A 24,660-nucleotide genomic window follows, 5' to 3' on the forward strand; every position below is an offset into this window, starting at 1 on the left:
CAGGCCAGCCCCCCACAAAAATGACTTGAGAAGCACTTCATGATCTCAGTTGAACGTGGGTGTGATGCTTCTTCTGTATACTTCTGCTATAATATCAACAGATCACAAGGGAGCTAGTAGTCCACATGTGAATTCGATCATAGATTTTATTAAATAATATATTTATATTAATAAATTTGTTAATATAAATATTAAATTTAGAACTTATTTAAAAATATATTCATTATAAAATTTAGAATTCATATAGTTTGAAATTCTAATTTCGGCTATGTTAATATTAAATTCTTGCATTATTTTAGACTAGTTTCTGTATGTTGTCTTACATAAGTTGCATGAGAATATTCATCAATTACCTTCAAGTGCTGGTTGTTACAATTAATCTTTGGTGTTAATGGGGAAAAATGTGAGTAATATAGAAGCTTTTCATATTGGCCGTGCGGGTGGAGCTTTTGTAATAAATACATTAATGATGAAAAGTGATAAAATAATTAAGTGGGATATATGCATGCCTTTTTTATCCACCACTTATTAATTACTGCAATGCAATGTTTTGCATGTCAAGCAAAGGTTTCAAATTCTCTCAAGTGTTTAATTCACTAACTTCTTCTTCCTATTCAAAATTGTCAATTTTTTAATCAACTATAAGACGATGCTATATATTGTGGTAATGTACGTATACAATAATTTATAAAAATGATAAAACTAAAACTAAACTATGTGGTGTTTAGCACTCGATTATAGTTTTCACGTATATAAAAGCGCGTATTAATTTAAATTGTGTTGATGATGAGTTTCCAATTGCTTTTTCAACCATGCATTCCTCGCTACTAATTATTTTACCACAATTGAATATTTGAATACTAATTAGATAATACTGATTTGTTATAGCGGATAACCTGTCTCATTTTTAAATTTTCAAATCAACATTATATATAACAAAGTTTGCTTGTAAATGTCTAACTTGATAGTGTAAACAAGTTATTATACTGATGTGCGTATAACTTAGTAGGTCATAAATTTTAGGAAAGAGATTAGTATTCATTTGTCTTCCTCACGATAGCTTTCGATCTTCTTTTATGTTATGTTATGTTAATTTCATATTCTTTTATCGAATAAAATGATTCTTTACGTTCACTTTTCTCTCTCTATCACTTCTAAGTTCTAACCCTCTCTCCAGTCTCCAGTACCCATTGCCAATTGATTAGTTTTTTTTTTCTGATTTAAACATTTCAACCATTATTTTGTAAAAATAAATAAATATAGAACTGTTTTTTATTTACAATTCGCCAACTATTCACAAGCTAACAGCCCAAGCCTCTATGAACAACAAGTTTAGCCCATTCAACTAACAGAAGAACAAGGTCCAGATTTCAGCGGACGGCCCAATTAAAGTCATTCATAGATCTGGCCCATGAACATAAAGCCCATAATATGGAAGCTTCGAAGAAGTTGCCAGCACGACGTGTCCAGTGAATTGAGAAATTAGAACGTGTGATCGAGAGCGACTACAAAGAACCAGACAATCCAAAAACAATAATTCTCTCTCGCCAATCAGAAAGTTGTTCTTCCAAATTCCGATCGGTTACCGCTGAAATCTGTGTGGGAGTAAACAATGGCGTCAACTTTCAGTGGCGATGAAACTGCGCCTTTCTTCGGTTTCCTTGGCGCCGCTGCAGCGCTAGTTTTCTCATGTAAGTTTCATATGAAAATCAAACTTTTCGTTTATTATTCCGATTCAATGAATAGGAAGTAATAGAAAATTGTGGATTCGTTGTAGGTATGGGAGCTGCTTATGGAACGGCGAAGAGCGGTGTGGGAGTGGCGTCCATGGGAGTAATGAGGCCAGAGCTTGTGATGAAGTCAATTGTGCCGGTTGTTATGGCTGGTGTGTTAGGTATTTATGGATTGATTATTGCAGTCATTATCAGTACCGGGATTAACCCCAAGACCAAATCGTATTACCTTTTTGATGGATATGCGCACCTTTCTTCCGGTCTGGCTTGTGGTCTCGCTGGACTTTCCGCTGGAATGGCTATTGGAATTGTTGGTGATGCTGGTGTTAGGTAAATTCTCAGTCTCCTGGTTCTTTGATAGATAACTTATTACAAACTTTTCCTTAGTTTGCACCTGAATGGATTGGGAACTGATTGGCTTCTGTAATGTATTTTGTGCAAAATTATACTACTATAGAAACTTTTTCATGGTAAGTTCATCCCAACTGACGTGAATTGATTTGGATCTTTCCTTAAATGAAATAATTGTCACCTCCAATGTCATCTAAGAATTTTAGAACTTAGATGAATGTCATCTTATTTGACTGTGTAGTAAATTGACTCTGTTTAGGGATGTTTGTCGAGGCGCTCTACCTTTTACATTAGATTCTCTTTGTCGCTATTGCTGCTTAAAGTGCTTGGTTTTCATAGAAAAGTCTGAACTTTGAATGTTATCTGATTCTTCTTCCGTGTTAGTTGAGTAAACGCTTTGTTGTAAGAACAGAAACAATTTTTTTTAGCATTTCAAAAAGAGTGACTTTGTTGTGTGAAAGCTGTATCTGTTTATGAGTCAACTTTCTACTTCAAGATGGTGCAACCAGAAAACATCAATCTCTTTGCTTACTTAGTATCCGTATGGAAAATGCATACTCTACTATTATCTCTCAAATAAGGACCTCACGTGTTAGGTAATTTTTTGTATTTGTAAAATAAATTATGTGTTTTACTTCTAAGAAGTAAACGCTTCCCTTCTCCTTCTCTCGTCCCGTGTCTCGCTTAAAGACTCTTAAGTCTTGTCACTTTTTTGCTTATTGCTTTTAAAATACTGAATGTAGTCAATAATAATCGTTCTACTTTACACATAGTTGCACCAACGAATTTAGTTGGAACTTCCAATTCAAGCAAAAAATTTTGTGTTCTCTGATTTTTTTTCTTCTTTTCTTGATAAGTGGTTTTGACTTCACTGAATAAATTTGATAAATCAAATTGCAACCTAATACTAATTTCTGCGGTAGTGACATTAGAAGGATTAACCCTATAGCTTGGATGTTTCAAATTTGAAGTGTGAAATCCTAAAACTAGCATAAATTTACCACCTATTTGAGATGAAATTGATTCTGAGATGACATTGTAGCATGCCAAAAAGCAGGCCGTTAACTTATATGAAGTGGAGGACCCTTTTATTGCCTTCATATGAAATATTTAGCGCAATTGGAAAAACATAATTTACTGTTACCAGTTCCTTTAGGAAGATATCACTCCATTTTCCCCACATATGCTGATCTCTTTCCATTAAAGGAATTGCACATGATTTTGTTTCCACTTTTTCTAGAACTAGTAGATACTATTTTTATTAGGAAATAAAAGCTGCAGAATTTATTCTTGATGTGAAATCAAGGTATATATATATGACCGTCATTATGAAATGAGTGTGCAACATAAATATGATGTCATCATGAAATCAGTTTTGGCATAGCAAACTATTATTGTCATTCAGAAATGTTTAGGAAGGTGAAAAGCATCGACTCTAAACAGTTTAGTATCATTGTAATTTGTAAAACAAAATGCTTCTTTGTTCGTATTTCCATCATTGCTGCTATATATAATGCTCTTAGCAGGGGAGTACCGTTTATTTGATTGCTAGATCTCGTACCTGTCATCGCTTGATCTAAAGTGATGATTTAAAGTAGTTGCATCTTTCTCATATGCAATATTTAATGTCTCCAAGTCCTATATACTAACATTATTATAATTTCGCACAGAGCAAATGCACAACAACCAAAACTCTTTGTTGGTATGATCTTGATTCTTATTTTTGCTGAGGCGTTGGCTTTGTATGGACTGATTGTCGGCATCATCCTTTCTTCCCGTGCTGGCCAATCTAGAGCAGAATAGAAGAAAATGATGTGTTTTCAGGTTTATGATGGAATCTTTTTCATCACTGTGCTTGCAGCTTGATAATCGATGCTAGTTGTTAGGTGCATCTTCTCTTTTTCCTTTTCATTTTTCTTTTCCATCACACATTGTGTGTTCCACTGGTGTTTGTAGATTTGGGAACTGCCTTTTCCCTGTATGTGACCAAGAGAACGTTCTCTCAATTTTTCCATTACTGTATTTTGCAATAATGAGGAGCATCTTGTTGCTTGAATGCTGATACAATTGTATTATTATTGGTGGAATGTATTGATACCTCCTGAATATATGAAATCCACCTTGATCATTGGTATAACTGCCTGAGCAGTATAATGCTTTTTTGCTTTTCTTGTGTATGACTTTTGACTTTTACATATAAAAAATGGTAGAATGAGCTGTGCAAGTGAAAGAATCTTTAAATATTGCATACAGAGTTTTGATGTAGTGGAGTGTGGGTCTGATGGAAAACGGGAAGAGCATTGGAATAGACGTTGTACAACTCGAGTTGGGATTGCTTCTTTAGAAAACATCTTTTCCTTTTCATGTTTTCTTTACCTGCTAAGCACAGTGTTAGCATTGTCTTTGCAATTTTTAATGAAATTTGCTGCATTGCATGTGTTCTATTTTGGTTCACTAGTGGAGCTCTGAGTGTAAATATGCATATTTGCAATGACAGACACAACGTGTATGATTGACATGATTGCACTATAGGCATCTTCATTTTGTTAATTTTGCATATAGCTTCTCTGATGGATCTTAACCAAGAACACCGAGGAATATGTTCTCAGAAGGCCTGTTACTCGCGGGCAGCAGTGCATGAAGGTTAGGGATATTTTGTGTGAATTTGTTACTTGCATTTCAATAACGAACTAGATTGAATGGCTTATTTTATTGCTCTTCATTGGGGAAAACACTGGCCTTACAGATGCAACATATTTTTTGTCTCTGTTGAGTTTTTAGCCCCATTGTTTTTACCCAATGTTAAAATTCAGAATGTCGGCAAGTTAGGATCAATCAGCTAAAACATGTAATTATAAACATTATTGCAATATGTAGCACTCCCAGCATTGAAAAAGTTACTGTAGCTCTCTGCTGTAAAAGAAATAGTATACAATAAAAAAACAAATAGATGATGCCTTAACGGTCACTGCAGCTGATTTAGTGATAACAATATAATTAACACAGATCTCAACCTCGTGCGAACATAAGCATGCTACTTTATTTTATTATGATTGATCGGGAATCATTTTTATGTCCGCCTCTACCATAGTCTTGACTCTTGTGGGGAAATTCACCAGAAATTATAATAGATGATGAATCCTCTTGGCGAAAAAACTTGTCTATGTTACGGGGGAAGACATAAAAACAAAACACCCCACAAAATGTTGGAAATGAATTGATTAGTGGGTCACCATGCCAATCATTTTCTTCCTTTAGTCTCTTTCAGCCTGGCCATATTCAAAAGGATTCATCACCCCACAAAATCCCAGAACCCTTGACCTTTTGATCCCTCATCATCCTTGGCCATTAAACTGTAGGTAGGGTAGAGGAATTTATTTGTCAGCTTCCTTCCTTTTTTATTACTCCACAGAAAACAACTACCCAAAGTCGTAGTAGTATTCAAACTTCATTAATGCAACTGGAGAGAAAGATGAGTCAAATAAAATGCACACAATTTAAGGTAATTCTTGGAAGTAGTATTTGTTCTTATTTTTGCCAGAATTTACATATACTAGTAATCTTAGTTGTTTGGACTTAAGTGCGTGTATCCAATACGGTGCAGATTTAGAGATCAGGCCTTACATGATCTAAATTTTCAAATTATGGATTCATGCATGGAACGCGTGCAGAGATTCAACTAAATATAATTCAAATATTTGAAAAATAGTTATAAAACCTAAATTATATATGGAAAGCTCCAGAAGAAAAGGAGAATTCTTGAAGGAGATAAAAAGATGACATAGAAATTTCTACATACAAAATATTCTCTTTTCTTCAAGTTCACCTTTACTTTTGTTTTTATTACGTAAATAATTGAATTTGTCTGTCGATCAATATATCAAAAATCAGTTGACCAAATCGGATATGAATTCCATGAATTGTGATACCGAAAGTGAAGAGACCAAGAAACTTAGCTAGTAGTAATATTTTATACATTCAACGGCTACATTTTCAGTAACCCAAGAGATACCTTTTAAGTAGTTTGCAGTCACGTGATTGAACCAGACTGGTATTTCCTGGTTTTTTTTGTTGGTTTTGGGCGGGAGAGGCCATGTTGTGGGCCGGCCCTTAATATTCAACTTGCACAACAGTCCAAATGAATTAACTCAACAAACACACTTCTTTTTTAGCTTTCTTTGACTTATTGATAGCACTACATTTTGGTCCCCACGCCAAAGGAGAAAAATCCCGGCACCATGGGGAGTGAGGTGTTTGAATAATAGCATAAAACAAGAATCAATAAAAGAGAAATGTTGTTTCTCTTTTACCTTAAAAAAATCTACAGGAAAAAAAAAAGCATGAAATTGAACGACTAAGTTGCTAGCTAGCTACTGCTGCGTTGCATTGCATTGCAAATTTACTCTCACAACTTATACAGAGCTAATAATAAAAAAGGGAAAAGAATTAGAATGGATCTCGGGGGATTCAGGCGGGTGAAGGTTGGCATGTGGGATCAGCTGAAGACGCGATATCAGGTCCCACACGACAGCCTTCGAGCATGAACACAATGTCGGCCATGGTGGGACGATCAAGTGGGTCAGGTGCTGTGCATAGCAAGCCTACTTTAATTCCTAGCAAGAACTCTTCCCATTCTGATGATTCAGGGTCCAGTTCGAGCAATCCTGGCTCTAATAGTTCGGAAATTTGCCCTCTTTGCAATTGCCTCTTCACCCATTTCACTATGTCCTCATCTTGTGTGAACATTAGGGGTCTTTTTCCTGTTAGCAGTTCCAGCAAAACAATGCCAAAGCTATAAGCATCTGATTCTCTTGTGGTTTCTCCGGTTAATGCTACTTCTGGAGATATATAGCCTAGGGTACCAACTGAAGTTGATGTGGAGGGCTCGGTTGGTGTGGCTACTACAAGCTTGCCTAGGCCAAATTCTGAAAGATGGGCTTCAAAGTCTGCATCGAATAGGACATTCTGCGGCTTAACATCTCCGTGGACCATTGAGGATGAGTGAAGGAAAGCCAGACCACGAGCAATGCCAAGTGCAATGAGGTGGCGCATTGGCCAGTTGAGGACATGACCATCTTGGTGGGATGCTTCTTGGAGCAGTGTTGCAAGGTTCCCGTTAGGCATGTAATCATGGACAAGTAGTCTGAGGTTAGGCGGGCCAGCATAGTACCCACGCAGAACTGTTAGGTTCCTGTGCTTCACCCTGCCAAGTGATTCTGCCTCTTTTCTGAACATGTTCTCACCTAGTGTTCCATTTGAAAGTCTACGAATTGAGAGCACCATTCCATCATTGTAACAGGCCTTGTAGACCACCCCATAATGTGTTCTGCTTAGCACATGTTCCTCGTCAAATTCTCTAGTTGCTTCAATTGTTTCAGCGAGTGTGATTTTGTTATTGAACATAACAAGTTTGGGTCCACCATTCTCACCACTGCCACGACCACCACTGGTCCTTGAACTAGCCCTTGCAGGACTATGCTTCTTTTCTCCAGCTGCTTTCTCTTTGAGCTTCCTGCGCCACCTCAAGAAGTTGTAAGTATATAAGCAGCAGCATGATAAAAGGAGAAGAGCTCCACTGGCAGCCACAGCAATGAACATAATCAATTTATTCCCACCATCACCAGATGTCTCACATCTTCTTTCCAATGGCTCCCCACACAAACCTTGGTTGCCAGCATAATCCAATGAGTTATTAAAACGGGAGCCCAACATCTCCGGAATCTGGCCGCCCAAATTATTGTTTGACACGTTGAAACTCACCAAGCTAGAGAGCATGGTAAGATTAGCTGGGATTTCTCCAGTGAAGTTGTTAGTAGAGAGGTCAAGGACAGTTAGGTTTGATAACCTGGATAGTGACTCTGGTATGTTCCCTGAAAGATGGTTCAAGTCGAGCACGAGTGATGTCAAGGATGAACAATTGGAAATATCCACTGGGACTTCACCTGTTAAGTTGTTTCTACCCAAATCTAGCACACTCAAGTGGGAAAGACGCCCGAGATCAGCAGGTATTTGGCCACTCAATGAATTTGAGTGAAGATTCAAATTCTCCAGAGCAGAGCAGTTGCCCAAGTCGGGAGGAATCGAACCATTTATGTGGTTGTTAGACAAAGAAAGTACAACTAATGAGGTCAAGAACCCAAATGTAGATGGTACATGGCCAGAAAAGGAATTGGAAGAAAGATTCAAATATTGCATGCCTAATAAGCTACTGAAACCTTCAGGAACATTACCAGACAACTTGTTTTCTTGCAAAGCTATGACCTGTAGATTAGGCAAACCAGCAAGATCAAATGGTATTTCACCTGAGAAATTCTGTCCGCTCAAATCAACAACCGTTAGCTTATACAAAGTCCCAATGCTAGAAGGAATAGTGCCTGAAAAGCCATTTTTACTCAGATTCAGAACCGAGAGCTGCTGAAGATTCCCAATATCAACTGGCATACTGCCAGAAAACTTGTTTCCACTGAGATTCAGTGTGCTTAAATTGCTCAAACCCATTACCTCCTCGGGCAAGCTTCCATTGAGACCATTTCCTCCCAAGTTGAGATTTTCGAGATTACTCAAATTTCTAAAACTAGAAGGAATGGAACCCGAAAACTGATTTCTTCCCAGTGACAATGTCTTCAAGCTTCTAAGATCACCTAAAAACATTGGAATGTCACCCGTCATTCGATTCCCTTCAAGATCAAGAACTTTCAAGTCACTGCAGTTCGTAATCTCAAACGGAAGAGCACCTTCAAATGAGTTATTTGCCATTCTCAGTTCCTCCAATCTCCACAAGTTCCCAATGGCACTTGGGATTTTTCCAGAGAACAAATTCCATGACACATCCAGCGACGTCAATGCAGAAATGTTCGTCAAAATCAAAGGAAATTCACCATGTATTTGGTTGTGTTGAAGATCCAAAATTTGCAAAGAACTAAAACATTTAGAAGACTCTTGCTTGACAATATTCGTGAATGCATTGAAACCCAACTGAACAATCCTAAGTGAGGGAGGATAAATGGAAACATTGCAGAACAATGAAGCTGGTAAGGAACCAGAGAGATTATTATGTGATAAAGATATCACCTGAAGCTTCGGTAAAGCAGCAATTCCTGCTGGAATAAGACCCCCTATAGCATTTCCTTCAGCACTCAAGTGAACCAACGATGAACAGTTAGCAATTGCAGAGGGCAAAGTTCCTACCAAGTTGTTGTACGCAAGCCACAGGTACTGAAGCTGTTGAAGCCGGCCGAGACTCGCCGGAATTTCGCCGGAAAAGCGATTATAAGAAAGATTAATCAGAAGTAACTGAGACCGGTCAGAAAATTTCCTCGGAATGTCTCCTGAAAACAAGTTTGACGAAAGATCAAAGTATCGTAGACTCTGAGGAAGCTCTCCCGGGATTTCACCAGACAACTGATTTCCGGCAACATTAAAGATTTGTAAATCAGTAAGGTTGAATATTTCCGGCGGAAGATTACCGGAAAATGCGTTACCCTGTAAAAAAACAGAATGCAAAAGGGTACATTTGGATAACGAAGCTGGAACAGTGCCATTAAAGAAGTTGGACCGGAGGCTTAACTTGCGCAGCATGCGCAGGTTACCAATTTGGGTACTAAGTGGCCCACTGAGTTGCAAATGAGGGAGACGAAGTTCACCGACCCGGCCATTGACGCAGAAAACACCTCGCCAATCACAGGGAGCAAAAGGGGAAGAAGAATCCCAGTCAGTGAGTGCACCGAGTGGATCATGAATACTAAGTTTAAAAGAAGTAAGCGCTTGAACTTCCAAAAGGGTTTGTGAGTTTCTCTGAGCAGAGCATAATGTAGAGAGAAAAACAAGAAACAGAAGTAGATAAGCAGCCATGAAAGAAGAAGAAGAAGAAGAAGAGAAGAAATCAAGAACGTAAGAAAAAGGAGTTGGCTTGGTTTATAGTGAAGGTTAAAATGGGTGCATGATAAAGGGGAGAAGATGAGTGTTAATGGCCATAGCAGAGGCCCCCTCACTTTGCACAGAGGCACAGAGTGACACAGAGAAGAAGAGTGAGGGAGGAAGTGGAGAATGTGCAAATGAACACTTTTCAAAACAAGGGCCAGCACTTTTTAACCTCTTATGGGTTGAATCATTTGACCCTCTTGCTATCTTATCCTTCCTAAATTAAAGACCATTACAACTAAGTAGTTAGTAGTACACTACCTAAGAGTATCAATCTACTCCCTCCGTCATAATTTACGTGATATTTTTCATTCTTCATAATTGATTTAACTAATTTTTGAGAATTGAAGTCACGATGAAGGATATATGAGAGTACTATTGATTTTCCTGATAAAAAGGGGGTGGGGATAATTTTTATTATTAAGTATTAGTTAAAGTTTATATTATTTGAATTTCGATAAGAGAAAAACACATGTAATTAAATTGAGACAGAGAGAGTATTTTCATGTGTGATGTTTATATTGGTCACATATTTAGATCCACATGCTCTATATTTTTATTGTTTTTTATTTTTAATTTTCATATAGTATATGTTAGACTATACTAAGTTAGTGAATTGCTTTGTCAACTTTAATTTTTGGATCTTGGAGAGACACTAACCTCTAATTTTGTTTAATATTCAAACTTGATCCGAAATTGGTCTATATACTTAAAAGTTGTCCAAAGTATATGAGCTGGCAGCATTATTATATGGAAAAGTAAAGTCAGTTTTCATGGAAAATTGAAAACAATTAAAGAAAATGCACAGTAAACTCCTTTAATTTGTAGTTGTAATTGTTAATGCATATAATGAGACATAAATTATAATAAAGCCTATAATATATAGTACTAATAATAATTGGGCGGGGCCAAGTGTATGAAGTTACTATTACAATTAACTCAAATTAAATTTTGTACTACAGCATCACAATAAAGATTATGCATTACTGGTCGATGGTCAATGCTGAGCTATAAGTTTTATACTCCCAACCTTTATTTTTATTTGTCATTTATTTATTTTTAAAATAGATTTTATTTTTTGTTATTTTTTACATATAAAAAAAATGATAATAAGTAATTTTTTTCAATGTTTATCCTTAGCATTAAATACTTATTTTTCAAGACATCATTTAATAGGAATAATTTTGTAAAATAGTTATATCAATAATTATCTTTTAATAGATTTGTTAAATAATTATTTTTTAATAGATTTGTCAAATCAAACTGTGACAAGTAGAAGTGAATGGAGAAAGTATTTTTGGACTGTTTGCTAAGCAGGATGGATTTATCAGATGAGATTATTTTATTTGACTTTGTGATGAAATAAAATAATTCTGAAATTATTAAATATATCAACTCAAACATGAAATGAAATTGGTTTCAAATTTTATCTTAGAAGTTATTATCTTTATCGAAACGATGTGTTAAGTCCCATATATATTAATGCTTCCCTACTTTCTGGTTCAGTTAAAAAAAAATGGTAGATTTTATTTTACTAGTCTCTTATCTTTTTACCTTTTCAACTTTTATCCCAAAATTAGCATTTTGTAGTCTGACTTACTTTTGAAATGTGAGCTAATCAAATGGAGGTGGAAAAAAAAGAGACAAAAATCTCTACTGCAGAGATTTTGTTTTGAATTCTCTCAGTGGGATAATTCAAATGTTAAAATGTGTAGAATAGTTTCAAACTCAAACATGTTACTCCCTCCGTTTCTATTTATTATATGTCACCATTTTTTATTTCACGTGCATTAAAAAATTAAATAAATTTACTATTTTGCCCTTATTTATTTTTTTGAATCAACTTTTCAATCAATGAATATGAATTAATTTATTTTGAGTAGGATAAAATAGAAAAAATATTATAATTTATGCATTGATTTTATGAAATAATAAATATTATAAGTCAACTATTTATGATAAGGATAACAAGTGTAAAGGAAATGAGGGAATAGAAGATTGATGAAGGCAAATTTCTACTTTGTTGACTCTTGGTTTGGGAACTTTATTTGCCTTGTGAGCTTATAATAGGACCACAAAAAGTGCAACATATTGGCTGATGGGTTTTCCCCAACTTTTTAAACTAGTTTTAACAGTACTTGTTAATTGTGAACAGGAAGAAAAAAAAAGAGGGGATTGGGGGTGGGGTTTTGGGGAAATTTCTACCTTATTAACATAAAAATATATAGTTTGAGCAAATTTTATTGAGTTTGATCGAATCCACATAATCTACTACTCAAGGACTTGTTTCACCATAAAAAATATTTATTCGAAAATCAATGTTGGTCATGGAACTTCCAAATGCAACTTGAAATTGGAAAACAACTTATGACATGTTTTTAATTTATTTTATAATTCCAAATAGAATGTTCTTTTCTCTCCTTCGTAAAAAGTATAACTAAACACAATTCTACTTTCAGTTTCAAAAAAGTCATACAAAGTGAAAAATATTTAATTTTTATAAACAAACCCTACTTAATTTTCTTATATTCTCTTTCTAAAAGTTATACATATTGAAATGTGATAGCCAACAACATTAAGGTATTTGAAATAATACATTCCTGTCAATAATCTCATAATCTCGGGTTCATAAACCAACAAATGTGAATCTTGATTTTAAGTTTTGATAAAATCATGAAATTAAACATCACGTTTTTTGTTATAAAATAAAGACTAAGTACTATAATTAAACTAATAACAACCAAGAAAGGAAGAATATAGTAGAGAGATAAAATAGGAAACTTTGTATCTTTCTTATTTTATGTGTTTTTTCATACAAGTTACAATGCCTTTTATAGGCATAAAAAGGGTATAATAGACGTTTATTAATTCATTTACAACATTTTTTTATTTTTTACTAACTTTTGGAGTTTTACAAAGTAGATTTAGATTATCTAACTCGTCAGTAATTAATTAGTATGGGATGATTTAACAGGCATTTGCTCTAGACCTTCACATTTTTTTACAACTATTGGTTCCCTGACCACACTTTTCCTATTTTTGCATAATATAGCGGTCTAGTAAAATAATAGTCGATAATATATATGTTTTGTATATTAAAAGGTTTATATACAACTTTTGTATATAATAGTATATTTTGATAGAAAATCTAATTAGTTTTTAGCTATTCGGCCAAATTAGGGGTGTCAAATGGGCGGGGTGGGTTGAAATTAGAGATATTAAAATGGATTGAAATAGAAATCGGGTAGGGTCTTGATCCGCCCAAGTTTACTTTGGGCTCAAATGGGTTGGATTCATATGAGCTAAAGAACGGGTTGGGTCTTGACCCGCCCAATTTGACCCGATTAATCTCAATAATTTTAACATAGTGATATTAACTTTTATAATTACAATTTGAATTTCAGCTCAAGATTTTTTATTTTTTTAAAAGTAACAAATATATAGATTAATCCTAAAAAATGTTAAATAGATATTAATTCATACCTTTAAGATAGGAACATATCTTAGTAAAGAGTTTTGTTGAAATTGGAGATTGAATTGGGCTCAATTGAGGATTCTCTTAAAATGGGTTAGGCTTGAATGAGTTGAGATTAAACCCAATTCAAATTATTTTGAGCTCAACCCTTAAAATTCTGGACGAATTGGGCGAATTACCTATGTTTGGGTTCATTTTTGACACCCATAGGCCAAATATATAACTTTTCCTTCATTCATAAGGTAAGTGATATTATTGAAAATGAAAATAAAATAAAATTCTTCATTGACATCTCAGTTTAATGGCCAAGACGTCCACGTTTCACCTTCAATGCACATAGGTTAATGGACTGAAGTTTTCAGGCTTATTAAATGTTTTGGGCCACCTCGTATACAACATTGTTTGTCCAATTTTAAAGAGGGACTTTCGCTTATAGCCACTCAAAAATAGTCTAATTACTCTTTATAGCTATAGTTTGATAATTACAATTCGTAGCTACATATTATAGGGAGGAAAGAGGCGAGCGAAAGAGGGCAAAGAGTGGGGTGAGAGATGAATTGTATATGTATATCGGTTAGATAATTGTATATTATACACATGCATTTGTATATATGGCAAGCGAGATTGGGAGAAGGAGGAGAGAGGCGAGCGAGATTGGGAGAGGAAGGAGAGAGGCGAGCGAGACTAGGAGAGGGAGGAGAGAGGCGAGCGAGAGAGGACAATAATTTGTATAATTCGCATGTACGTTTATATAATTCACGTGTTTTTGTATAATTGAATAATATAAAGTCTGAAATTATACAAATATAATAAAACTCGAAGTAACAAATTGACACATACATAAATATATGAACTTTAAACAATTATACAAAATATATTATACAAATTACATTATATAAATTATATTATACAAAATCCAAAAACTACACGCTTATACAAACTTTAAAAAGTTATACACAAAAAGATTGAATGTATATGATGACAAAACTGAAAAATCAAAGGAAATCATCTTCATATACAAATATAAACAATCGTATACAAATACAAATCAAACAAAGAATTGTTAGCTGCGAATTATACAAATATGACAAATTATACATATACAAACTGGAAGTCAGCCCACGTAATTAATGTATGATGTTAGTCGCGAGGGGGTAATTATAGCAAACTATAGTTATGATGAGTAATTAAGTAATATAAGTTTGCTTAACCGCGTATTTTTCCCATTTTTAAATGGAGGGATTCACTTTAGGACTCTAAAATTGATCCTAAAATAGATTCGGAGAATCTTAGTAGGTTAGTTATCTGAACTCCCACCTTGTTAGTGAGGGTTTGATTCCCACATCGTAATCACCCCACATTTTTCCTCCCCCCGTTCTGTAAACAAAATGTATCCTAAAATAGGTTAATTGTGATATTTTGTTCTATAATAGAAAAAAATTGATTGATATTCATAATACAGACAACTTTAAAGGAAAAAAAAAACTAATAAAATAATATATAAATTTCCTCATAATTTATTCTTATACATGTATTAGTTATATGAATTTTTTAATTGTTAAACAAAAATCGTATTACTTTGTACATGAATAATTTATTTCGTATCTACCTATCAAATGTCTTACAAGTTAAATAACTAATCTAAAAATATAATTAAGAAACATTAGCTTATTTATTAAATCTAAATTTAAAAGAAAACATATTTATTTTTGAAATATTTCTTCTCTTTTTTGAAAATTTTCCACGTGGCAAATGGCAACCCTGCGCTGCTTATAAATAGAGAGGATTGGGGCAAATTGCTTTCATCAAAATCTAAAAGAAACTCTGAAGTTTCCGCATTCTGATAGCCTCAAATTCGTTCGAAATCGCTGTGTATGTGGCATTCGTCTTAAAGTAAGCTTTCTTTATTCTTTTTTCAGGGTTTTATGTTGGAGAATTTGGCTTCTTGATTTGAATTCAACCGTGTAAATTGATATTGTTTTGCTTTAGTGGTTTATTCTGTTCAAGAATTTGGCTTCTTCTTGTTATGTTTCTGATGATATGATTCTAATTTCTTGGTTTTCGATCATTCTAGTACTTATCAGTTGTTTTTCTTCTGATTTTTCATCAAGATTATTATCAAGATTATGAAGATCAATGTTTTTTCATCAAGATTGGTGAAGTAGACAGTAGTAGTGTTTCTATAATGGACACGGACATATGAAATAAACAAGCGCGTCAACTTGAAGCTGCTCTTTATATAAAGGGAATTACCCAAACGTATTCCACGCTGTTCTCCACCAAAAAAAACGCCACTGATTCAGTTTCTCTCTGCTTCAGTAATGGCTATTGGGAGTGTAGTTGGCTTCGTCGGTTTGGAATTGGCTACGTCTCTTCTTCATTCGGGTTACTCTCTTCAGCCCCTCGAGGTTTATTACCCGTTTTTTTGTTGATAAATTCTAGTTCTTCTTGTTATGTTTCTGATCATATGATTCTAATTTCTTGATTTTCGATCATTCTATAGTACTAATGTAGAATTAAAATTTCAAGAAACTTAAAGATTTAGTTTAATGCTTTACATAACTTCACCTTTCGTTTTGTCAATCTTTTTTTGGGTGGGTAAATTATGCAGTGCCTTGAGGTTTCTAATAGTAAATACGTTCTCATGGGTGGTTTACTTGAACATACTGAACTGATCTCTCTCTGTGTCTCATTCGTATTGTGATTTCAAGATTTTCGGTGAAGTGAAAGAAACTCTCACTCTCTTCTCTCTCTCTGGCATTCAAGTAAGCTTCCTCCCTCTCTTTTTCAATGGATATTCGTATTGTGATTTCAAGATTTTCGGTGAAGTCAAAGAAACTCTCCCTCTTTTGATTGCATCTTAGGTTCTTTAGGGTTTTATGATGGAGAATTTGAATTCTTGATGTTTCGTGATTGTAATTCACAATGTAATTTATATTCTTTTGCTTTAGTGGTTTCGAATGTTCAAGAATTTACAATGTCTTTGTGATTTTTTACCAAGATTCTACGGTGTCTTTCTTTAGTGAAGAAAGTTGTCTAATGTATGTTTTGGTCACTACTTTGGTTATGGTATGGAGTACCAGAGGGGCTTTGCAGCTCTGTGGAGGCTTATCTGTTCCAATATAACATTAGCTCTTTGAGGGATTCAGGGATGCACCATTTCGCCTATTCAACAACAAGAAACAAAACGTCTTCAGCTAGACTACATATATGTTGGGAGGGGAGGTCAAGTGATGATCTCACTGCATATGGACTCATATCTGGATTTGTGAGGCGGTTTCCAGTTTTAGTGAGTTTATCTTCACTAGATAAGGATCATCTTGTTCAGATTTGTCTACTCTTTTTGCCTTTTTGCAATGTAGTTTCTAGTTTCACGTTTTCATGATTTAATCGGCTTTTTGGGAACTCCAACTCTGCTTAGGAGGTTGATGACCAACTTTAAAATAGTCATATTATGATGAATCCTCATAGTATTTGTTGAGATGATGTCCTAATGAAATTGGTCCAACCAGAGTGAATTACACCAGACTTTTAAATGTGGTTTTGATCGATTGATTGGATGGGGAACTTTGAGAGTTTGTTCATTTTGCTTTTAGGTGCTATCGTGGACTCTTAGCTGACATTAAGAAGGGAAGACTAGTAAACTCAGTATGTTCTGTTAAAAGTATCCTTTTCCAATATTTGCTTTTTCTATCTTTCTTTGATCATTTTTTCCATGTTGATATCAGTAAAATCATCTTTACCCCTCTAGAATTTGAGCTTGAGGTGCTGCTTCCACGTGCCAACAATTTACATTATCGAACTTCTTCAAATAAATCTCCATTTTGGCAGATTCTTTGCATTTATAGTCTAGATCAGAAGTACTCTTGAATTTGTAGCTTATTATTCAAATATCTGATTTAAGTACCTTGACCTAGTTAAATGCAATAATCCTACAATAGTTGATTTATACATGGACAGAGAAAGCCAACCAATCTATGAAAATGAAGCAAGTGTGTTTGTAAAACAGTCATTTACACCTGTTGTGAAAAGTCTTTGTGAGGTTCAACTTGCATGCATTGAGAAATTATATTTTTATGATTTTTGGACTACCAGGAGAAGGAAAAAAAATATGTAGGCTGCTTGAAGATGAAAGAGAACATTTGAAGTTGATGTTCTCTTTTGCTTTTCACCTTTCATATTGTTTCTTACTTCCTTTTTTTTCCTTTTAATTGTGGATGCTTATTTTTGCTCTCACAGAACCCAAAGATGCTCTTTGCAAGAAATACAAGCAATCAACTTGAATAATGTAAGCTTATAACTCAGTGTTGTTTAGCTCTAACGTATGATATTTCATTCCTCTGAAAAAATAAGTTTTTCTGTCTTTATCCCCAACACATTCACAGGAAAAAAGGGAAAGAGATGATGAAGAGGAAGATGCCATTCTTGATAAATAAATAAATAAAAAAAATGATACTCCATTCTGATGCACTGGATCAAAATCAGTTAATTTACCGCGAAACGATTTGTTTTGATGTTACAGGTCGATTGAGAATGCACTTCGAGTTATTGTTGAGTAAGCATTGCCAAAAATACTGGTGAACGAGGCTTAAGATCTATACTAATATTCTGACTGAAGCCTTGTTTGAGGTATTGCATGACACCACAACTTTTTGTATTTGGTGTTAATTCTGGAAGAGCTTGGAAAAATGTCACCCATTTTTCTCTTCACATTGAGGCAACTATAGGGAGGAGATATGTCACCTTTTATTTGAGAGTTTGAAGTACTTGCTTTTGAGTATTACTTTTAAAATTTTACTTGAGCACCCCATGAGTGTTGACATAGCAATCTTATGTAGAACTTTTCTCCAAATTCCAAAATGAACCTAAACATGACTTTTACCTGTCTTTGGAAATGTGCCTAAATATTGGTTTCAAAGGCTCGTGTTTCATTGTCAAGTAGACTACATGGATTCTCTTTTGTAATCTGGTTCACTTTTGCACTATCATCAGCATAGTTATTCAATTATTTTTTGGTGTTCATGTTTGTTTGCACGTTGCTGACTTCAATGTCGAAGCAGCTCAGCAAGAGGTTGTCTACATAGATGAAATTGATAAAATAGCTAAACAGGTCCAAAAATTATTATCTACTTTATGAATTTGGATAATTGACTTTAAAGTAATCATTCTCATCGTAATCTCTATAGGCTGAGAGCCTTAACATTGGCAGAGATGTATCTGAGGAGGACGTCCAACAGGCGCTGCCGAAGATGCTTGAAGGAACTGTGAGTATTTATTGCAAAATATTTTCTGTTCGTTCCAAAATTGCCTATTACTCTTGTAAGCGTGTTCTCAAATTCATATTTGTAGTTCCTTGACTTCAAATGTGTTCTCTTTTGAAGCATTTTTCGGAGATCAATAAGCTCACCTGCTGAGTTTATCTTTATTTCTTTTTTAGATTGTAAGTGTACCTGATAATAGAGCACGGAAGCATCCATGTGGCGATACTATTCAGGTATACTGGATCTATTATAGGATGGTAATATAGTTTAGTGGGAAAAACACTAACCACTTACTATTTGGATGGTAATATAGTTTAGTGCTTTTTAGAATCCATTTGATTAAGTTGAGGGTGAAATACAATCTCTAGTCTCTACTGGGAAAGATTGTTTGTCCAAGTAAAATCAGATGTCGGACACTGGCCTATCCAACAAACAAGAAACAACACTTCTTCAGCTAAACTACACTTGTGTTGGGAGTGGGAAATCAAGTCAAATGCTGGTTTATATGCCTTGCAGCAATTATCTACGAAGACTGTGAAGTTGTAACGAGCTGGACATTAATTGTTCATTAGCTTGTCACTGTTCTCAGCCCTGCGGTTTAGAGAAGACAATTGCAGAAAGGTTATCTTGTCATACTCAATTAATTTCATGAAACACTTTATGAGGAGATCCCTGTGACTTGAGCATTGTTTTCTTTTCCGGATCACTATTTTGTAAATCTAGTGATTTTATGACTCTTTATTCTCATGAAATTTTAAAAGCCAAATGCATCAGAAGCATTAGTTTGACATTGCTTTCTGTATCTCGGTAGAAAGTGATGATTTCACTACGTATGGACTCATACCTGAATTTGTGGGGCAGTTTCCAGTTTCAGGAGTTTGATGGATGTTGTGGTCACTACTTTTAGGCTTTTTTCTAGGGTTGTAATTGTTTGTGGAATCTTTAATGGTGAAATACTTGGCTAAGATCAAATATATTTCTGTAGCTCCGCCACTGTTTACAGTTTACCGAGAATGCTTTTCGACTTATTGGTGAGAAAGCCATTGCCAAAAACACTGGTGCATGAGGCTTAAGATCTATTCTGACTGAAGCCATGTTTGAGGTATTGCATGACATCACAGTTTTTTGTATTTGGCGTTAATTCTGAAAGAGCTTCACAAACATTTTACTCTCATCACATTGAGGATTGAACAATTTTCAAATAGAAAATAAAGATCCCAAACAATATGAAGATAAATTGCATAATTGTAAACATTGACTAGAAGACAATCAGAAAAAAGAGTTACTAATAATTAATAATCTTGGGATGGGATCATAAAATATTCTAATTTAACACCAATTGAATCTTATTTTGACAAATTTCAAGACTTGTGGTCGTCTTATATATGTTCATGAGGAATAAGATTTTCTTCTTGTTGATAACTAGTTGAGTCTCCAATTTATATGTTGCAACTCTTATTAAAGAATTGGGAAAAAAATTATGTGCCTTACACACCTCAAAACAAAAATATTTTGTTCTTTTTAAATGTAATTGAACGAGCAAAAACTTTCATATCGATCTGATACAATTAGAATATCTTATTTTCTTAGATGGTTGTTTTCACTTGCCGTGTTACAAAATCTTCACGTAGAATTTAGTTATAATACCATTATTTTTGGTATTATAACAAACAAATTTTATCCAAAAAGTGGCCAAACTTTTGATAGAAATAAGTGTGAGTAGTGGATTTTTTCATAACCTAAAACAAAAGTTGGTTTTCCCCAATAGAATTTTTCCTGGTCAAACATTAATTATTGATTTTTTAAAAAATTTATTGATCAAATATAAACTGTTTTCTCATCTATTTTATTTTATTTTTAAATCACTTTTAATAAAATATTTTTTCAATTGAGAGTACAATTCTCCCTCCGAAATCGGCTATCCATAAGGCTTTAATGTAGGGATAACAAAACTAATCCTTAAAATCTAATCCACCTGATTTGTTTATTTATTAAATTAATTTATTTTGATTCGTCAAATTTTATTTATATAAAATTGGTCTCATTTTAGCAAAATATGTAGTTCAGATTGGCCTATGAAACTCATTTGTAAAAATAATTTTTTATACTATATTATATATAATAATAATAATAAAAAATTATTCTTTTATTTAATTTTGTTTGATAATTAAATATGTCTCTTTTAGTCCAATACCTTTAAATCTCGCCATAAGGGAGACTGCACTCTGGAGATTAATAGGAGTAGTTTTTTATACAACTTTTACATATATTTATCCCATATTGTACTTTCATTTACATTCATTTTATACAACTTTTACGATAATTAATTGGATAGGTTTAAGCTTCTCAGTATTTTCATTCATTTTGAAGCTAACAATTGAATTATTTAGGGCTTATAATCATCAAAATTATATATAATATAATCACTAAAGGTGAAATTATTTTTAAAAGCTCCGGAGTGAATTTTGGTGCACTGATTAAGGGTAAGACTATTGATAAAATATTAGATTCAAATCTCAACGTATTACATTAATGACTAAGGCAAAATAATATGGTTTTGATAAGAAATCATAAATCAAAATTTATATATACTAAATTTGACAAATTAAAGTAAATCAAGCTAATAAAAATAAAATAAATTAGGTGAATTATATATTTAAAAAAAAAACAGATTTTGTTACTTTAATCTCGGAATAAAATACAGAATTATCATATCCCTATCCATAGAACTAGGAATCCTCTCTCTATTGAGTATTGACTTTGTTGATCAAAGAGATATTTTCTCCGGGAAATCCTCATTATTTAAACATAATAAAATCATCCATTTTCATGTGGAGTATATATATATTAGATGCATCTAAGAATTAAATCACTTAAGTATTATTTTTCTTGCTTGGTTGGTAGCGTGGGGTTATATAATTTTTATTTATTACTATCATGGAGAAAATAACACATGCTAGTGATAATATATTAATGTTGTTGACCGTAGAATTTGCTTCTTTTAATAAAAAAAAGAAGGGAACATTCTACGTGAAAGTTTTCATCGAAGGAGATGGTCCGATAAAGCGTAACGCATTGGTGACACTCCCATCTAAAAATATCAAATATTCCAACAATGTTATATGGGGCACAAATAGGTGGGTAATCACTATTGATCCAACAGAAAGGGTAAATTCTCTTCGTTTCGAGGTGTTTAAGGCACGTAAATTTTTTTCGAATTCTTTAATAGGAATGACAACGTACAAATTGGAGACTCGACTCAAGAGTAGTGAATTACGTTCAGAAGAAGAAAAATCTCTTATTCCTTGTGAGAATAATAAGAACACAAGTCTTAAGATTTGTAAAAATAAGGCATCAATGGGAGAGTTGAATGTGAATGTGGTATTGAGGCAGAAAGTAGCAATTAAAGATGGTGCTCAAGATTATTTTGTCCTCAAACAAGAAGATTTTAGGTTTCCCAAGCACTAGAAATTATGATTTTCTACTTCTTCTCAAACTTTTTTTAATTTCATGTCTTATTTATAAAAGATTTGAAAATGTTATTTCCTTCTTTGATTTAATAATAGCTAGGATTAGCTAGGATTTCTTCAAGTACTAGTCTTTTCATGATTAATAATTAGGATTTCTTTTTTTCGTATGATAACATTCTTCATATTTGGTACTTATGATATTAGTATTGTGTTGCAAGCACTTGTATTTCATGTTAATTATTATGATTTTTTTTCTAAATCATATAAAAATTATTAAATGTGGTTCATGATTTACACGTAATTTGATGGGCCACGAAATATAAAGTTAAAATGATGAATAGTGAGTCTATTCTTTAAGTGTTGACTCTCTCATGAAAGACCGATTTATATAAATATAAAGGTCACTGTGAATCAAGAAAATGTTCTATTCAAAAGTGTAATCTCTTCCATTAAACCTTTTCTTTCCTTCTATTTTTGTTCCCCCCTCATTTTTATTTTTTTACATTTTAAAATAATAATTCAGCGTTTAAAGGGTATGTACTTTTCAATACGAAAATGGAGTATTCCTTTATTTCACTAACATAGAAGAAAGGAAGTTATAATGTTATATGCAAGGTAAGTTTCATTAAAAAAATTAGAGGTGTAGTTGACAATAATGGAATAGATATTTGACAAAAATAAGATTATATTTCGTTTTTCCTGACAAAAATAGAAGTGTAGTTGACTTACGTCTCGTGAGTTAATTTAATTAATTTTTAAAGCTAAATGAGATTATATTTACTTGATATTGCATACATCTAATTAGTTAAAAAATATAGATTTTATATGTAAACATTCAGTAAAACAATTTCGTTACTATGAACAATACCCTTTTACATACCTTAAATATGAGGTTAAAGATATAGTACATTGGGCAAAAGACTAAGTTTTTTTTAAAAAAAAAGTAAAACATGTCTTGATTATACATAAGCAAACACTAACTAAGTAATTTTGAGGAAATCATGCTTTCTGTGTAAGTAATTCCGTGCAGAATGGTATTGAATTCAAGCCATAATCCAAATGGCCCTTTGGATGTCTTAAATCGATATCCTACGTACATAGTTCATACGTCTACAGCTGAGTAGCACTTCACCATTGTCAAACATATGTAGCGGTCTATTTAAAATAAAAAATGTCTCTCGTATGGTATACAATTGAATTCAAGATTCTTCGACAGCATAGTCCTTCATTACCCATAACTTACAAGTAGTGTTCTCCTCATAATAAAAACAAAGCATTTCTCTTAATACTGCAACTCCATATTTGACATCATGATGAGAGAATATTTTACTCATTGGCTCTAGCAATTGTATCTCTCCGTACGTCTCATTTGAAATACTAAATGAAACTACAAAATGCTCCATGTAGAAATGCTAAAGGATCCATAAGAGCGTTACACAATATCGGTAATAAGTCTCGTCCACAGTAACTTATTTTTCTCCATAATCCACTTTTTAGTGGTAGAATTTCCATGTTAGGATAGTTAAACTTAAGGATGTTGTAGTCATTATTAATTGTGTCATATCCAAATCCATAACTAAGAAATGTACTGTGTCTTTCTAAATGTGTGGAATTCGTATTGATTCTCTTGTAGAAGGGTTCCAAATTAAATCAAAAGGTCTTCGGCAATTGATAGAAGAACCAACCCATTGCAAGAAGAATACACTCTGTACCTAATTGCCGGTTTATAGTTTGAAGGAGAAACAAGTTTTTCTACATCGTCCTCAACTAGTTGAACAGATGATAAACGAGAAGAATAGAAATTAAATATATTAGGTGTATCCATGCACCATTGGCCAACAAGAAGCTTTTCAGAATTATGACTCTGATGCTTCATGTTAAAGTAAGGGTCAGAGATTAACGTGTTTCAAAATTTTGAAATACATTTAAATCGAAGTAGAGACTGCACGGATAATCTGCTAAGGATGTTCGTAGTAATTTCATCTGATAAGTGAATTCTTATTGCGTGACGATGCCTTTTTCTTTTCTTTGATTGCTTGATCGCAAAGCTTTCCTCTTTGCAGGTATGAACAGATTTCTTCTCATCAAAACTTCGTGTCATCGTTGGAGCTTCGAGATTGGGGTTTCAAATTTCTCTCTCGATCTGGATTTTCTAGGGTTTCTCTTCACTTTGAGGGCGGCTTATGGGAAAGGGAGATGACAAAAGTGTTAGGTTCCCTTTAGTAAAATCGATAGGAGTATTAATTAACCTACATTTTATTAAGTATTATTTAATACAAAATTAATCTCTTTAATTTTTTTTTGTCCACTTAGAGTCTAAAACTAGTAATTTATATTTCTTTTAAAAAATAAAAAAAATAAACTATTTAATTACATAAACATTTCTATCATAGATATTAATTCACTCTATAGTTCCAAATAATTATAACCTGTCTTACTATATAATGATT

At 33.5% G+C, this 24,660-nt stretch overlaps 2 protein-coding genes and 2 long non-coding RNA genes across 5 annotated transcripts; 3 read left to right on the forward strand and 1 right to left on the reverse strand.

Annotated features, from left to right (window-relative positions):
• Positions 1-1,435: 1,435 nt before the first annotated feature.
• LOC125848445 (V-type proton ATPase subunit c2) lies at positions 1,436-4,267 on the forward strand. The gene is made up of 3 exons (XM_049528308.1): positions 1,436-1,691; positions 1,778-2,063; positions 3,755-4,267. Exons 1-3 carry the CDS (start codon positions 1,613-1,615, stop codon positions 3,885-3,887), a joined length of 498 nt encoding a protein of 165 aa, XP_049384265.1. The 5' UTR covers positions 1,436-1,612; the 3' UTR covers positions 3,888-4,267.
• A 2,000-nt stretch (positions 4,268-6,267) lies between these two features.
• On the reverse strand, positions 6,268-10,123 carry LOC125848438 (probable LRR receptor-like serine/threonine-protein kinase At4g36180). The gene has a single exon (XM_049528299.1). The coding sequence runs from the start codon at positions 9,933-9,935 to the stop codon at positions 6,552-6,554; it is 3,384 nt and encodes a 1,127-aa protein (XP_049384256.1). The 5' UTR covers positions 9,936-10,123; the 3' UTR covers positions 6,268-6,551.
• A 5,195-nt stretch (positions 10,124-15,318) lies between these two features.
• Positions 15,319-15,742, forward strand: LOC125848449 (uncharacterized). The gene is made up of 2 exons (XR_007444515.1): positions 15,319-15,372; positions 15,603-15,742. It is a non-coding gene; the product is annotated as an uncharacterized LOC125848449 (long non-coding RNA).
• A 2,266-nt stretch (positions 15,743-18,008) lies between these two features.
• LOC125848448 (uncharacterized) lies at positions 18,009-19,676 on the forward strand. Of its 2 annotated transcripts, none has more exons than XR_007444514.1 (3): positions 18,009-18,108; positions 18,666-18,743; positions 18,917-19,676. It is a non-coding gene; the product is annotated as an uncharacterized LOC125848448 (long non-coding RNA). The 2 variants fall into 2 exon arrangements; XR_007444513.1 differs by having other exon boundaries at positions 18,015-18,589.
• The last annotated feature ends 4,984 nt before the right edge of the window (positions 19,677-24,660 follow it).

This window comes from Solanum stenotomum, chromosome 12, assembly GCF_019186545.1.
Source record: "Solanum stenotomum isolate F172 chromosome 12, ASM1918654v1, whole genome shotgun sequence".
Taxonomy (NCBI): Eukaryota; Viridiplantae; Streptophyta; class Magnoliopsida; order Solanales; family Solanaceae; genus Solanum; species Solanum stenotomum.

Excerpts from the sequence above, each read along its gene's own strand:
- LOC125848445 (XM_049528308.1), top strand. The coding sequence starts at position 1,613 with ATGGCGTCAACTTTCAGTGGCGATGAAACTGCGCCTTTCTTCGGTTTC. Across the intron at positions 1,692-1,777 it reads TGCAGCGCTAGTTTTCTCAT|GTATGGGAGCTGCTTATGGA; the intron begins GTAAGTTTCATA and ends GATTCGTTGTAG. Across the intron at positions 2,064-3,754 it reads GTTGGTGATGCTGGTGTTAG|AGCAAATGCACAACAACCAA; the intron begins GTAAATTCTCAG and ends AATTTCGCACAG.
- LOC125848438 (XM_049528299.1), bottom strand. The coding sequence starts at position 9,935 with ATGGCTGCTTATCTACTTCTGTTTCTTGTTTTTCTCTCTACATTATGC.